At 44.8% G+C, this 16,349-nt stretch overlaps 1 protein-coding gene across 8 annotated transcripts; it reads right to left on the bottom strand.

Moving 5' to 3' along the window:
• Nucleotides 1–3,591: 3,591 nt before the first annotated feature.
• GBGT1 (globoside alpha-1,3-N-acetylgalactosaminyltransferase 1 (FORS blood group)) lies at nucleotides 3,592–15,615 on the bottom strand. Of its 8 annotated transcripts, XM_085325428.1 has the most exons (8): nucleotides 15,261–15,335; nucleotides 14,870–14,943; nucleotides 12,677–12,792; nucleotides 11,490–11,552; nucleotides 10,105–10,155; nucleotides 9,971–10,006; nucleotides 7,734–7,868; nucleotides 3,592–7,142 (listed from the first exon to the last, which is right to left on the bottom strand). In XM_085325428.1, exons 3-8 carry the CDS (start codon nucleotides 12,736–12,738, stop codon nucleotides 6,458–6,460), a joined length of 1,032 nt encoding a protein of 343 aa, XP_085181554.1. In that variant the 5' UTR covers nucleotides 12,739–12,792; nucleotides 14,870–14,943; nucleotides 15,261–15,335; the 3' UTR covers nucleotides 3,592–6,457. The 8 variants fall into 8 exon arrangements, with proteins under 8 accessions (XP_085181554.1, XP_085181551.1, XP_085181558.1 ...); XM_085325425.1 differs by lacking the exon at nucleotides 14,870–14,943 and having other exon boundaries at nucleotides 15,261–15,615; XM_085325432.1 differs by lacking the exon at nucleotides 10,105–10,155 and having other exon boundaries at nucleotides 9,971–9,990.
• Between the last annotated feature and the right edge of the window lie 734 nt (nucleotides 15,616–16,349).

Genomic DNA, 16,349 nt, shown 5'->3' with positions numbered 1-16,349 from the left:
GGGGTGCACACCTGCCCCGAGATGCACATCGACTCGGGGGTGCGCACCTGCCCCGGGGGTGCACACCTGCCCCGGGGGTGCACGTCGACCCCGTGGGGTGCACACCTGCCCCGAGATGCACATCGACTCGGGGGTGCACACCTGCTGCAGAGCTGCACATCGACCCAGGGTGCACACCTGCCCCAGGGGTGCACACCTGCCCCGGGGGTGCACGTCGACCCCACGGGGTGCACACCTGCCCCGAGATGCACATCAACCCCGCGGGGTGCACACCTGCCCCGAGATGCACATCAACCCAGGGGTGCACACCTACCCCCCACCGGTACACACGTATCCTGGGGGTGCACGCCTGCCCCCCTGGATGTACAGCTGCAGCTGCCCTTGCACCTGCACACATGCATTTTGCATGCACACTGACACCACCACCCCCCCCCGGTGCACACCCTCCCTCGGGGCACCCCTGGGAGCCTCTCCGGGTGCCCCCCACCCCAGGAGCCCCACAGTCTCCACCCCACACCCAAGGGGGGGCCTGTCCGGGTGCACCCTGCAAAGAGGTGGTGGTGGGGGGAGGGCAGCCCCCTGCAGCACCAGCAGGACAGTGTGTTCCCGGCCTCGCCAGGGAGCGAGCCGCGGTTCGGAGGGCCCTGGCAGCGCAGCGCTGTTTCGTAAGCTATAAATAGGGGAAGAGCTTCAGGGCAGAGAGAAGCAGGTCATTTGCTAGCAGAGCTCCCCCGAGCACGCCGAAGCGGGGCCCTTCCCAGCAGGACCCCTCGTTAGGCCRCCTCGTGACTGCGAGGCCACCGCACAAACAACATCCACCCCCGGCTGGTTCATCTCCGCTCAACCCGAAACGGGAGCAGCGAGGAACCCGAGGAGAAAGCTGCTGGAAATCTCCGCGCACAATCAATCTGCCGGAGCAGCGTTGCCATGGGAACGGCGAGGCTGCCTGTTAACGGCGAGCAGCCCCAGTGCCGGCAGCTTGTATTTATGAGGACGAYATGTGCCATCGCGGAGCGACGTCAGGAGCCGAGAGGTGAGAAGGCTGCGTCACGCCGCGGCTGCGGGCAGGACGGCAGCCAGCCCGCGCTCGGCTCGGGGACGCAGAGCCGGCCGGCTGCTCTGCGCTCCTGGGGATTGGCACAAGGCACCTGCTGAGAGCCACCACGTCTAAGAGCCCCTTGCCCCCAAAGCCACCAAGCAGCAGGGACCTGCCCTGAGCRTCCCCACTCGCCTCCCAGGGGCTGTGAAGCAGCAAGACGACGACCGGGTTGCTGATGTATGGCCGAGTTGTCGATACGTATGTCACAGGGCTCTGGGCCAGCAGCAAGAAATGCCAGAAGAGAGTTTGTGATCTCCTCAGACTGGCCACTAGATCTTCCACAGGCTTCAAAGCCAATGCAGTGGCAGAGACACGCTCTCGTAGCAGGAGCGGGAGTGCTTGTCGCCCATCCCAACCTGGCTACGAATCCCCTCTATGCAAATCCTAGAGCCTCACCCTCTGCCACCTTCCATTTTGCGTGGAGAGTTCACGAATCCAGAGGACACAGAGGTGTCGCAGGCACAGACGAGCTGCTGATTGCAGCTAGGAGCTCTCGCACTGAAGCTACTCCATGCATGTGCCTCCTGGTCCGTCAGAGTTAAGGTTTTTCTGCTGCCTGGGACTTAGCTCCATCCCTCTCCAGTAACACACTGCTGCCCAAGGATGGGGTCTGACAGATCTATCACGCTCCTCAACGACTGTGATCAAGGCAGCTCTGGACTGTTGACTCATCTTCACAACATCTCCCCATGGTAGGCTCACAGCCAGGGGAACTGAAGCAAAGAGAAGAACCAATTTTGCCAGGATCACAGTGGGAATTAGTGACAAATCACAGTCCATCACATTTCACTGTCTCACTTCTCCGTGGCTTTGTGCCAGCAGAACCAGCAACTCCGTGGATCGTAGCCAGGAAAGGAAAAGGTGCTGCGAGTGCTCTCGCTGGCACTAGATGTTGCTACAGAGCAACCATGTTCTAATTATAGTAACAGTGTCACTGCTGTACAGTGAGAAAAACACATACTTCAAAAGGTTTATAGCTATGCAATTTGCTTCTTGGAAAACTCACTACAAAAACCAGAAGGAAACCTTTTTAAAAAGTCACTTATACTCATTTGACTTTCTTTAATTTAGCTAAAGGTTCAGCAGCGAGGGGGGTGCTAGGTGGGTAGGCAAGCAGCAGAGATTCCTGGATTAAAACTGCCTTTCTGCTCATATGGCTTGAAACTAGTTTTACTTGAAATGGTGACATTTGGTGGATTTATGTTTAAACTAAATATAGCCCAACAAAAGTTAAGTCAGTACAGAAGTACTCTCACACTCAGATAAGGGAGGGAGGTGGGTGGGTAGTCCGACATTTAAAAGTCACTCATCCAATGCAATTTGCTAGCAACGCTTTCCTAAATTATTTGATTATGTGGACGGACCTATGCGTGGATCAGAGCTGTAGGACTGGGGGTTTAGTGTGAGTGAAGTACAACCCACACCTGCAAATTTCTTCTCTAGTATCTGCTGTCCCTGGAACTGCCCGTCACCATCACTGTCCCTCCACCTGGAGAGCAGCTGCTGCTCCCTGTGCGTTTCACCCCCAGGGATCCCACGGGGACTTGCTGACACGGTGCTGTGAAGCAGAGCAGGAGGGATTCAAGTGAGAATATAGTAACCCCAGTGCTGCCCTTTGAGACTAGAGCAAATCCCCACTGAGAAAGAAATTCACTCTGTGTATCTCGTATTCACTAGTGAGTGACCACGACTAGACCTTTACAGACATGTGGTAAGAGATAGCCCCTTCCTTGAAGGGTCACAAGCTAAGCAGATAATGCAAAAAGCAAAAGAGTAAAAACAGCATTCTGGCAGGGAGCTCACAGCTTTCTAGCTTTCTGCCATCGGGCTGCTATGCACAGCTTTTGCTGCATTAAGCTAGCCAGCAGCATTTGGTTTTGGGGTTATTTCTCAAACTGTGCAGGGAATATATAAGTGATGTTCTTACCTCCCTCACCCATGTCTACCCAAAGACCACCTCGTTTCTCTGCCCTCTGACTGCAGATAGCACACACAGAAGGTATAACCAGGCCAGTCCGTTTGTAACTATGACCGTTCCTCTAAGTGGTCAGAAAAAACATGTCTGATAAATGTCAGGCAACAACACCTGCAGGTTGATTAAGAGAAACCCAAACAGGAGTGGAAAAAAGGTGCTAGTCTAGCTTAGTGCAAACAATTCTTGTCCCATCATCAGGGAAAGCAATAGGATCATGGTCTGTTGCCGTAGAAAACTTCCAGCTCTGAAGATGATTCTGTTTCTTGCACCCCCAGAGCAGTTTTTCCTTTGTGGCTGAATGCACTGTGCAAGTCACCAGAGACAAGGAAAGAAAAAGCCTGTCAGATGAGTTCTTAAATTAGGCAGACGATGAATGATGAGCCTGTTCCAGTCAAGCAGAAGGGGACGGATAGAACAAAGGGCCCTTGGGAAGGCAACAAGCAACTGAGCTGAAGCCTGGTTAAGGATAAACAGGGCTGTGTCAGAAATACCTTGAAAATGGATGATCAGATCCTCAGGCAGTGCAAAGCAGCTGATGATTTATTTACATGTGCTGATTCACATTTCATGCAGTACAAAGTGGCTGCTTCCAAATCTAAATTCCCTTGGCAGGATGACACAGAAAAGAGCATTGTCCCATGTGGCGAGTGGAGGCAGACCCAGCATGYGGGAGTGCCAGTCTGCTGCTTTGCTACTGTGTGCCTCAGTTTCCCCACAGCACAAAAGGGCTTGATGGGGAATTTGGCTCAGAAAGCAAGACCCTTGTGAAGCTCCCACACTGCTCCCAGATCTCAGGCTGCACAATTCAAATAAGAGAAAAAAAGCTTGCCCTGATCTTGGGGGAAGGGGATTAGGCAGAGGGAGATGATGATAGAAGTCCTGGCTTTCATTAATTATAGGAAGACATGAGCTGAGTCAGGGAGCATCTCTCACACTGCCCTGGGGAGGGTTTTTCTGCAATTGCACTTTTGTGCTCTCTGGAGACATAGGAATTTTCTAGGTAGTTTCAAATCCCAGCCTTGTCAAGCAGAACTGTGTCACTTAACATGCCATAGAAGATCTTCCCCTTGGGAGAAGCTGCAGGCCTGCCAGAAAGATATATACATTTGGCACTGCACAAATCAGGCTGTTACCTTGTCAGTGTCAGCCCAAGTTTTATGTCTTGAATTCAGCCAAAAGGCGGCGAGGAAGCAGAGCAGGAGACCACCACTTTTCACAAAAGGTTTCTCAGAAACATACACTAGCCTCTATGTCACATCATTTCTGGCGGAAAACTTTCTCTCACTGAGACTTTAGTGGAGGCTACGAATATCTGCACAGAACAAGACTTCAGATAATCTAGTATTGGAGGATAAAGTCCAATGACTGAAAACACAGACCAGTTTAGAGCAGAAGTAGAGTATAAAGGGAATTAACCACTGAATTTGTGGCTTCTGTATCACCTGATGTTTTTATTGGTCCTGAATGCTTTTCTAAGCAACCTAGTGCCACACTTTGCAAGTTTGAAGTGGACAGCTGGAGATAAAATGATCTGGCTTGTCCCGTACAGGAGATCAGACTAGACAGTCTCTTCTGGCTTGTAAAAGAAAAGAACTGGCACAATGACACCCTAGTTTCAGTCATGGTCTTTGGATACAGTTGTTTTACAAGTAAGAAATAATAGGTATTAATTCTGGTTTTGGTGGGAACATATAATTTTGGACATATTTAGGTAAGGATCTTTCCTCAGCCTTTTGGCCTAGATGAGGTGCCTCATTACCAAATAYATACACCTTCACAAGAATTTCAGTTCTGTGTTTCACAGATCAGAGGGATGCTTTCCTCCAGCACCACAGCACTAAAAACATCCTGGAGAAAATATAACCAGATAGTCAGCAAAGGATCTAAAGCACGAAGCAACGCACCCCACTGCCAGTAGGGGCTTTTGGTTGRAGGTATTTTGTGCGTATTATCTACATACAGGGTACCCTTCCAACTTTTCTAATTTGCCTTCTGGAAGATGAAATGCCCACATTGGCACCAGCAAGTGCCGTTCTCAGCTGACTTGCACAGGACTGAAATGGCTTGTTAAGTCATCTGCAGTCAGCAACGGGGCCTTAAACCTCTGAATGCTTGATACACTGCCACACAACAATTTTCTCATGTGAAGAGAAGAGAGAACAGTCAGGCACCTCTTCCCCATTTTCTCTTTCTGCCAAATAAGACTTTTTTTAAAATGTTCCCTTAGAAACGGGCAGCTTAATCCTTTCAGCCCTGCAGCTCCTCTCTGTGCCATACAGCGTGGCAGCAGTGCTCGGCTCTGCCGTTCTCAGCTGCTCCCTGTAGTCCCTCTCCCTGCTCACGTTAAACGAGCATGGCACAGACTCACACTGCTCTTTGACTGCATGCTTGGGAGGTGATAGGGAAGATGTCTATGGTAGACGTGCTGCAGCAAGGGAGGCAGCACATGAACCTCCATGCTGTGACCTCAGTTGACAACCAACTATGCCAACCAGCCGTTATTGGCAAAGAGTAGCAGTTCCCTTGTGTTTGGACCCCTCTGCCTGTTCACCGGGGTGAGCTGTCAGGCTTTAAAGGCTGCACAGTACGTAGTTCAGCTTCTCATCCCACTCACACAAAGATGATAACCCCAGCCCACTTCCAGCTCTAAACCAAACCCACAGTCTCACTAGAGCATTTCATTATAAAATGAAATCACTCTGTTTGCTGGAAACACACCAGCTCTTCCTGTTAGCTCCAGCAGCTTCTAGCCAATTTATTTCACAGAGCTTAGAAAAGCTGGAAAGGACTTAACCAATGGGATAAGCACATGGATCTCTCAATACCAGATTTTCTGTGTCAGAAAAGATTAAATGATCCTCAGAGACATGTGAACCAGGGAGAAGGTTCAGCACACATCTGTGATCGGAATAAATCCAAAGAAGTTCAAATCTGAGTCTGAGCTGTGCCAGTTTTGTTTAAATCTGGGCCTCCAAAACATGGATTGGAGCATGGAAGATGATAATTGCTATACGAATTCATACTTATTTGTCCCGTCAGCCCAGTTTCTACCAGGTCTGAGCAAAACACTCAGGCTATGGCATCTGCAGCCTTGCTATACGGATAGCCTTGCATTTGGCAATGGGCCTTTTGGAGGCCTTTTTGTGCGCTACAGCCATAAGTGGTGCGCTTACAAAATTAGGAACACAAAACTTTTCCATTCTCTCCTTCACTTCAGGTGCTGCTTCTGAAATTAATACACCTGTACTTCAGAGAAACTATCCACATCCTCCTTTCTCAGTTCATTCACAGCAGAAACAAAAATTTACATTGGGCACATTTTCTGGGAGCTGATATTCAGTGGGTTTGATTGCATGGAGGACTTCTCTGCAAGCATCACATAGTCAATCTCTTATCTCCTTGTAGTTCTTATCCACTGTGGAAAATCGTATGAGGTGTATTTCAGTGGGCTTGGGCTTCCTGTCATCCCAGAGGTACTCTGGGGAAAGCACCTTGGAGGGTTTGTGGGAGAGGAAGTACCTGTTGAGATGGCTTTCTTCCTGCCAGACTGCCATGATCCCATTGGCTTTGTCTGCCAGGACAGTCRTGTGGCAAGTCTTGGTGAGCTCATAGACCTTCTTCACCAGCCCTCCAAACACAGCCCCTCCATAGTAGAAGTCTCCTTCTTCCTCAGGGATATAGGCTGCCGAAGAGCTTCTCCTCTCGTAAGGGAACTGGCTTCGAGGGACATTGAAATAGCCAGGGTGTATGGCTGCTACCATGACACCCAGGGTCTCAGCTCCCCAGGGATTGTGGAACACCATGTCAATGTCCAAGCAGAAGAGGTAGTCCACCTCCTGATGGCTTACCTCRGCTATGTGCTTGTTTATGTGCTCCATCCTGCGCATGGAGATCTCTTGCCAGCTGGAGTATTTCTTGATGGGGACAATGACAAGACTTCGGTCAGGTTGCAGCTGGACACTGGGAATTGCCTCAGGGTTGTCAGTGAAGATGTAGTAGTTCACCCAATAGCCTTTCATGAAATTCTTCTCTGCTGACTCCAGGAAATGGCCCACAAACCTCGTATATCTGTTCAGACAACACGTGCATAGTACAACAGGAACAAAAGGTTGGGTGATGAATTATGGGGAGTACTTTAATGAAGGTAGGGAATCATAGAAGAATCATAGAATGGTAAGGTTGGAAAGGACCTCTGGAGATCACCTAGTCTAACCCTCAGCATAGCCCCTGCAGGGATTGAACCCGTGACCTTGGCATTAGCAGCACCATGCTCTAACCAACTGAGCTAAATCTAACCCCAAGACAAGAAATGAAGCATATTGCCTAGATACTGCTGCAAGSATGCATACACTACAGATACAACAGGTAGAGTATAGCAGAGGACAAAGAACGAGTGGCTTATCCCTGCTTTGGCCAATCAGCTACCTGTCTRCAGCTCCCACTCACAAAGCACAGGGCTAGTTCTCCAAAAATTGGCTGTGCTTGGGTGCTGAATCTGTTATTGCGTAGACTTACATGATCACAGACATGGCACACAGGCGTAAATGTACCACAGAATGGGACAAGCTGCAGCTCTTAAAGATAAGAACAGCCAAAATGGTCTTCTCACAGAGGAAGTACATCAGCCCAAGAACTATGCTCCATGAGTGGTTCACTCACTTTCCAATGGCAAAGGCTGTCACCCCTATGGTGAGATTCAGAGGCTTGTAGACACGGTCCAGGATTTCAGAGTTGAAGGTACCTTCCCAGATGATGGGGGCCAGCCATGGTGTGACAGTCAGCACATCCTGACGCCTGAAGGAAATGAAAGGGCAAGTTAATGAAATGTAGCTGTTCCCTTTGGTTTCAAACCCAGTAATTGCAGAAGAGACACTGTAGAGGCAGATAGAAGAAGAGTGCACGTATCACTATTAAACTCTTTATGGATGGTATTACATTCAGATCTCTGTCTCTGCCCTCCTATTTAAGGTCACTGAACATGGTCATTTCTGCTCCTGGGATGAAATTCAGCACTGTTTATGGAATTAGCAAAAGCCTTAGGCTCCAGTAAAATCTCATTTAAGTCAATAGGACTTGTCTGCTGAGGTGAGTTTAATAACCACTGAGCTCACAGAATGGGAGCCCATGCATATTTGCTGGCAATCTAATGCAGATTGCTACTAACAGACTTAAAATGCAAGTAATAATATGAAAATTACTATAAAAATACCTCATTGCCATTGTGTTATTAAAACACAGTTTGTGGCATGACAGTCTATTTTACCAGTATTAATATATAGCTTTAACTCATTCAGATATAATTTAAACTTTTGTATAAGAGTCAGCATTCATACATGTAACAAAGTTGTAGAAAATGTTTAAGGTCTCCTGTATGAGTAGTGAAGATATTGAATATACATGCAGCAGAGTCTGATTATGCCTGATTGTAGCTATGTAATGCTTCTTCTCTGTTCTCAGATTTCTTCTCTGTTTTCAGGTCTCTGGATTTTTCTTCCCTCCCCTCCCCTCCCCTCCCCCCTTTTTTTCTTAAAGAAAATGTAATTTAGGATGCCTGTTTCACCCTAGCCCGCTCACATTCCCCCCAGACCATGATCTAGAGCACTCAGCTGATGAAATTTGACATGCACATCACTGGATCGTGCTCACAGGCTAAGCCCAGGGCAAGCCATCTGACACACTTCCAGGGAAATCATTGCACAAGAACCAAACCAAGAGACCTATAAGTAGCATTTTGATGGCTGAGGTAGTGCTATACTTTCAGCCCACATCTAATAGTTTCAGTCTGAGTGGATAGGAGAGCGACAGCTTCATTTCCTTCTATGGTAAGGCGTATGATTAAAGTACGAGAATTACAGAGAAGAAGAATTTGGTTTGTAGAATATATATTAACTGAGCTGTTCTCTTTCTGGGTCAATTATTCTTTTTTAATGGAGAGAGAGAGGGAGAAAGAAATCTAAGTTTACTCTTATAAGCAGATTTTTTTTCATTTGATTTTAAGGGACTGCACTGGGTTTCCCAATGACTCATTTCTATGGTATGCATGCACTCAGCGCATGCCTTCAGAAAATTATGGCACTAAAGGCTACATGGTTCTCTTCTTATTTACTCCAGTACACACTAGCTGATTTCACACATTAATATATTCCAATAAGGAAAAAGAAATACACTAAGTATGTCCTGTCAAAAAGGGAAACCTGCAGCATGTGTTTATTCACATTATGCATTAAAATAGTGGCTGTTGAAGAGGAGCTGCTAGAGGTAAGAGTTAGGTCATAGGAGCTGGCTCACAGGAGACTGCTAACAAACACGAGCTGACAAGGAGCGGTTGCCTGAGTCACTTCTTGGTTGCAGCTGCCTAAAACCTTCCATGGCTGTTTAAACTCWCTGGTCTGACTGCTTCTCAGCCAGACTTGTCTTTGTGAATGCCTGTAATTTGTTCTAGTGTAAGATCCAGCAGGTTAGCTGAAATAATTGTGAAGGTCATACAAGGCATCTGCTTGATTTTGCCTTGAAATGGATTCAAAGCTTGCCCACAGCTGGTTACAGATATGATGCAGGCTCAGAAGGCATTCCTCACTGCCTTCCAGCTATTATATCTTCTAGCTCAAAARAAGTCCCTGATGGCAACCATGCGGACAGGCTGAGTATGTGCTAATGTGTTAATTGGAAATTTACAGTAGGTATGTTAGTAAGTATGCAGTGATTAAACTCAGCCTTAAAGCAGCACAGACAGCTGTAGACATTTCCATACAGCCAGGCCTTTCATGGAACAAGGTACTATTCAGTTTATACCAGGCTACTAAAAACACAACTTCMACAGAGCACCCAAACTAAAGTCAACTGCTCTAACTTACAGGACTAAGAGCCAAAGGACAAAGAGAAAAAGAAAAGCTTACCTTGGAGCTAGTGCTCTTGGCTGTGGATAAAATAATCTGCAAAAAAGAAGAAATATCCTCTGAATAATAGATTAATAGGCCAGGAATAAAGGAACTGCAGTTTAAAGATCAGGAAATAGAAGGGCAGCACTTACTGGGGGAAAAGCTGGATCGGCTTCTCTTCTCTATACTGGAGTTTCATGGAGCTGCATGATAGGGTAGATAAGAAAGGGCTGTAAYGCATTTCTTAAACCAAGGACAGGGTTCGGCTTCAGGACCTGCTGTCGTACTGACAACTGTCTAAGTTCTCACTCTGGCTGCCATGCACCCTGCTCTGCCTGGTACAGAGAGCAAGGYATTGCCTGTATGCTGCTTCAAGGACTACCAGACAAATAACTGTTTTGAAGTAGTGTATAGGACAGAACAGGGACAGAGAGATGCTGGCAGCATTCAAAGTCTGTGGGTAAATCACAGTTTAGGGTTCAGCCTCCAGGGAAGCACTGGCCGTGTATGTAACCCACCCCCTGCACTACTGAAAGGCTGAACTACCTGGAATACATCACACTTTAAACAGCATTCAGAGAAATATGCATCTTACTGGACACAATGTTTTTCAGTAGCTTGAAATAGCCAGAAATGCCTCTGTAAGAGATCATATTTTCTATTCAAGCTTTTTGAAAGATTAGTAGGCAATGATAAAGAATGAAAAAAAGCTGTCTCTTATTGTGTTATGGGCTGTAGTCCAATATGGCACTGAAGTCTTTTAGGCCATATACTCTTCTCCTCCAAAGTGCAAATTCTCTCTTACACAGCTTTGAGATTGCTTTTAGGACCCACACTAAGCCAATTATCTACATTAGTTTGCAACACACAGTAAAGCCAACCCCTTAAACAGGAGAAGCAGTCAGATTTTTATTTTGTTCACAACAGGCCTCTGGTCTATGCCTCAAATGGACATAATAATAATAATAATAATAATAATAATAAAACATAATGTGAGTAGAAAGCACGGATCATATATCACAGAAAAGACACAGAATTAAGAGACTGGAGCATTATTCCCAACTCTGCCAGAGCTCTGTATGAGATTTTTCACCTCACCTCCCTGACTTAAGTTTCTCCATTTAGTAAGCTGGGATACTTAACCATGTCTCAAAGCACAGTGAGATCCTGTACATGTGCACGTACAGGATCCCTGATGATGAACCCAGTGGTAACCTTAAGTCATGGCTTCCATGATCCACAACAAACAAGGCATCGCTCATGCCGTTCGAAACACAGAGCTGTCCTGAATAGTGAGCAGACCAAAGTAGAAAAGGCTGAATTATTACCATTTCATTCCAAAAGAGCAACTAATTATAGATTCATCATTTTATAGAATAAAAAATTAATGACTACTTGTTTATAACTAGCTATAATGGTAAAATGGTTACTCCCAATTTCCTGGTAACCTCTGTGAAATATACTGTAAGATTTTTATTGAACTTAGCTCTGTAACGGTGAACTGTACTATTCATTATACATAAAACAGGATACTTGCAACATTTCGGGGCAAGGAAGGTAATATGGGAGGTAGTGCACTTTCCCGTTCCCAACGGTCATCCTGTAAGTGACAGGAAAGGAACATTTTAGGACAGGTAATGTTGAAAGGTTTCTTCCTAGGATTTTGCAAGATCTCCCCAGAATCTGGCACAGATTTTGAGAAGTAACTCTTACTGTTTCTCCACTTTACTGATTCACGTGGGACACAGTGTATTCACCTTTTAACATAATATACTGCTGCTAAGGCATAAACAGGACGCTCAGAATAAAAGGAGTCCAACAACACCCCGCTTGAAATATCAGGACTAAGTATTATTATTTACATCAAGTGGTCTATAAAATGTAGGTCTACATGCTTTCTAAACGTGTGCACAAATGCAGACTCACAAGGCAACGTTCAAAAAGGGTAAATATGCAACGTACACTGGTATGACATACTGATACTTGTCATCACTTCAAATGCTATATACATGTCCTTTTTATTTAATTTGCACACCAGACAAAYAGGCTGCATAGGCTTTTTTTCCTCCTTTCAGTTTTGATCACAAYCTGCATGGATTTTTATACATAATCACTTAGCTGCTGATGAAATACAATGTGGGATAACAGCAAATTACAGCATCAGAAATACAGTATAATTAGTAATGGTATAATAATTCATAGCAATACCTCATCTCAGATTCTTTCCAAACAGTGTGTGAACAGTTACTAGCTGAGTTTTCCCAGGAGAATTTGTAAGGTATGCTCTGCAGTCAGTACTCTCAAAGCTACAAATGTCTGCAAAGCTTGAAAGCTAGGAACTTTCCCTAGTTACCTTGGAACAAGTTTGTACCGTTTGAGAGACAGATAATCTTCTCTTCAAGACCTGAGCTGAAATGTAGCTGGACTATTCTGTACTCGAACAATTGTTTGAGAGTCAGATACAGAAGCATCAACCTAATTTAGACACAGTGGGTCTCCCCCCCCCACACACACACCTTCTCCCATTTCTCCCTGCAAAGGCTTCTTCCTCTATTACTGCTGCCTTATCTTTTATACAAATTACTTTCTTACAAGGTTTAACAGAGATRTCTCACAAAGTGTACCGCCTATATTATTCTATCATTACAGTTTTTGCTACAGTATTATATGCAGTCAGAAAGCTCATGCTAGAAAATATGACCGAGCCGGCCAGCAGAAGCTTACCAGACGATCACRGTAACGATAAACAGGCAGCCAAGAGATGCCGCCGCTTTCCTGGAAATCATATCTTCTAGGACGGAAGAAAGAAAGGCAGCTTCTCGCTCCCAGCAGCATTCAATCTATRAACAACAACAAAAAAAGAAAAACAACAAAAAAAGAGCGAGGGAAACTAGCTATAAATATCTCACTGTGAGAAATGGATTRTTTTATCATGGGAGCATGCAGCGCTCCAAGCACTTTCATTTTATTCACTTTTTAATCGAGTCTTCCTGAAACTGAGAACCCGGAAGGAACCAGACTGTAAGGCCCAGCTGCTCATTTAGTCACCGAGGCTGCTCACGTAAAACACCTGACAAATCTGATTCCCAGATATCTAATCACAGCTGCAGGAGGGCTGYGAGCCTTTCTGATTTAATCCCAGATTCTCTGAAAGCCGTTTATTCATCTAAAGCATATGCCTTTTTGCTGTTTAATAAATTCACCTGACCCAATCATACCAGGTGCTAGAGGGAACGAACGCAGTTACCACTCTAGCTGATAAACACCAACTTCCACCAAACAGTAATTGCCAGAAACAAGTCCTACCAAACGTGTTTGTAGGAGCAAGGCAAACTGCACTCTGATACAAGCAAGGTAACATCAGATAAAAATAGTAATACATACTAGGCAACAGTATTTCTCTAAGTCAGAAAAATGACCCCCTGGCAACAGCCTGAAAAATCGGCTTCCCCCAACTCAGCTGTCCCGCCTTAAAAGCTCAAATTAATTCCCTGTCTATTCACAGGAAAGTAAAGGTTCCCACAGTGTGGACCACGGGCCACCTGTGACACACACACACAAACACACACACACACACASMCWCWGCATACAGCCKYCAAGGGGGCTCGCTACAGGTACGTTAATTATTATGTTACAGGCTACATTCATTATTACCTCTACAGATTACAGAGCTACTGTACTGCAGATAAGTTTTTTTTTTTTATGGGTGAGTTCTCCTCCTCCTCGGCATCCTCCGCATCTGCATAAAGTGCCCTTCTGCAGAGCTTTCCGGACCCTCTGCTGCAGACGCTAGCACAGTCACTGGTTACAGGAAACTGCTTTCCAGCATGTGACTGGGGCCCAGGGAAGAAAGAAAGAAAGGAAAAAAAAAAAAAAAAAAAAAAAAAAAACAAACACACATCGACAACACACACTGCAGGGCCGGTTGTCAGCCTCCTATTTATAGGTAGGCAGTGCCCGTGCTACGGGGTGTTTCACTTGGGGGAGGCTGGGTCAGGCAGCAAGCAGTGCTTGGGTTTCAGCTGCCTGAAATGCTCGAGAAGCTGTTGGAGATCTCTTCTGTTCTGGCCCATGGTCAGACATGAAGCAGTGCTGATGGATCTGAAAAGTCATGGTGATCTTTTCATTTAATTTCTTGATTTATAAGACAGGCAACAGAAAGTCCTTTAAGTTGCTTTTATCATCTCTTACAGAAATCCTCACGTGGTGCTTCTCATTTGCCTGCCAAATCTGATCAGCTTTCGCCATAAACAGCACAAAATCCCACTTAAAAAAACACATGGAGGAGGAAAAAAAAAAAAAAAAATCAAGGCATTCCACTGTTTAAAATCTTCACAGATTCGTGCTGAGCAGTTCTGGGTTCTTACCTGAATATGCTGCCAATCCACAAATATAAAGGGATTTGCAACCAGCTTTTTCCCCCTGTTCTGTGCTTTGACCAGCCTTATCTTMTCCCTATGCTAATTCTCAGATTTTTCCAGTGCAGGGTATCTGACCCTGTGCCTGATGCCTTTCATAAGCATCCTCTCCAACCTTTCTTTGAAGTACAAATGAAAACAAGAAATGCTACCACTCCTCAGGTAGGCTCCTGGGAATTATCATTTCCTGCCTCCAACCATCCCTATGCACTCATCACCATGGTATAAAGAGATTGATAGTGTGGAATTTAGATGGGAAAGGACAGAAAACAAGGAACAGACAGAAAGAGGGCAGCAAAAGTTATCCTCAACCTGAATGGCTAAATAAACAAATAATAAAAAAAGGGCATTCTGATTATTTTAGTGCTGTTTCAGTTATTTTTATAGGCATTGCATAACTTCATAATATGTATTTATGCAGTAAACATCTAATCCCTCGGGTAAAATACTACATATATTTTTAAATACTATATCATTAGGAGCACAGACTATGCGTTACCACCTTCCATCATTCACACTGTTGCAAATCCGCAGGAACGCTGGGGTCAGCTGACTTCAGAATGTCTCCTGCATCTGAAAACGCTTCATTAACATTTACTCCAYTTGTCCTAAACTGATCTACAGTTTTAGTGTTCACAACAAATGCAAACAAAAATGAAATAGATGTGGTTGCAGTTAATGACAGAATCTCCTATCAATCGAAAAAAAGGGCTAAAATATTTTTTTATAGTCATGCAGGTTCCTCAAAGTTGTTCAGAGAGTTGTTTAAAAGAAATATAGTTGAAAGCAGCTGTATTACTAGTWAGTGAACTCGCACACCCTTTCAGAAAAAAGTATTACATTATCTTCACATTCTGCCWAAGAAAGCATTCTAGATTGCAGATAAATACCTGGTGTGTAGACCATTCAACGGGAAAATTTTCTTTGCAGCTCAAGGATTTGTAAAACTGCATTTCAGATTTCTAAAACGGAGGTAGCAAGCTGAGAGTACAGCATTGTTYAGAAGGTGAAGAGATGATATCCATGGGAAGGACTTCATCTGTGCTGGAGAAAAAGTTGCCTTGCTGGACTTCATCATTAAACAGGCCGTCTTTAACTATTATAACCTGAAGCTGGGCCGTGACACAGACACTTTCACCCTTGCCAGAGCTTTAAACATGATTTTAGTCCAGATCCACTGCCAAGCTTCTAGCTCTTCRGTTTCTCACATTACAACTAGCACCACAACGAGTTAACTTGACTCTGGCTGAAATCCAACTAGAAAGCACTGCACAGAGTCTACGTTTCGCTTACAGCACATTCACCAGAGTTTTCGTATCAAGAGGCAAAAAAAAAAAAAAAAAAAAAATCTTTTAACATTGAGCTTGTTCAGTGCAACAGGAAAAAAAATATGTTGGACTAAATCTGTAAGACATTACTGCCATTACTACAAACATGTCCGTTAACACCAACAATGAATCTGGTCATTAGTGAACATCCCAGAAATGCTGTTGCATGACTGCTGTAAAAAGTAGYTGGAAGGGCATACGCTTTTGACCTCTCCAGGTTAATATTCTTCAGGAATAAAAAATAAGTAAATAAAAAACAAGAGAAAAAGAGAATACAGAAAGCTTGAATAAAGCTAATGATGTGATATGAGGTTCTGGAAGTAATCTCTAGTGTGGGAAATCATGGCATTTTCAAACTGGATGAAAGAATAAAGAAGGCACACTACAGAATTTCCAAGRAATTTAAGAATTAAGACACACTGATTTGTTTTAACAGAAATACTGATGTTCTCAGAGAGGTGCTTGGGATAATGTTAATTACTGAGCAGTAGTTTATTGCAGTGCCACGGAAATTTTGCCAGAGTAACTATACTGAATCTGACCACAGGTTCAGCCTACGTATACTTTGTCTCTGACAACCAGTACTCCCTGAAAAATTTAACAGTATTAATTATCCTGCCTATAATAGGAATTTCTTCTTAACATTCATGA

This window comes from Rhea americana, unplaced genomic scaffold (genome assembly GCF_003343005.1).
Source record: "Rhea americana isolate MKP2758 unplaced genomic scaffold, rheAme1 scaffold_97, whole genome shotgun sequence".
NCBI lineage: Eukaryota > Metazoa > Chordata > Aves > Rheiformes > Rheidae > Rhea > Rhea americana.
Note: the sequence above shows the minus strand (reverse complement) of the source record. Positions and strands in the feature narration are given on the sequence as shown.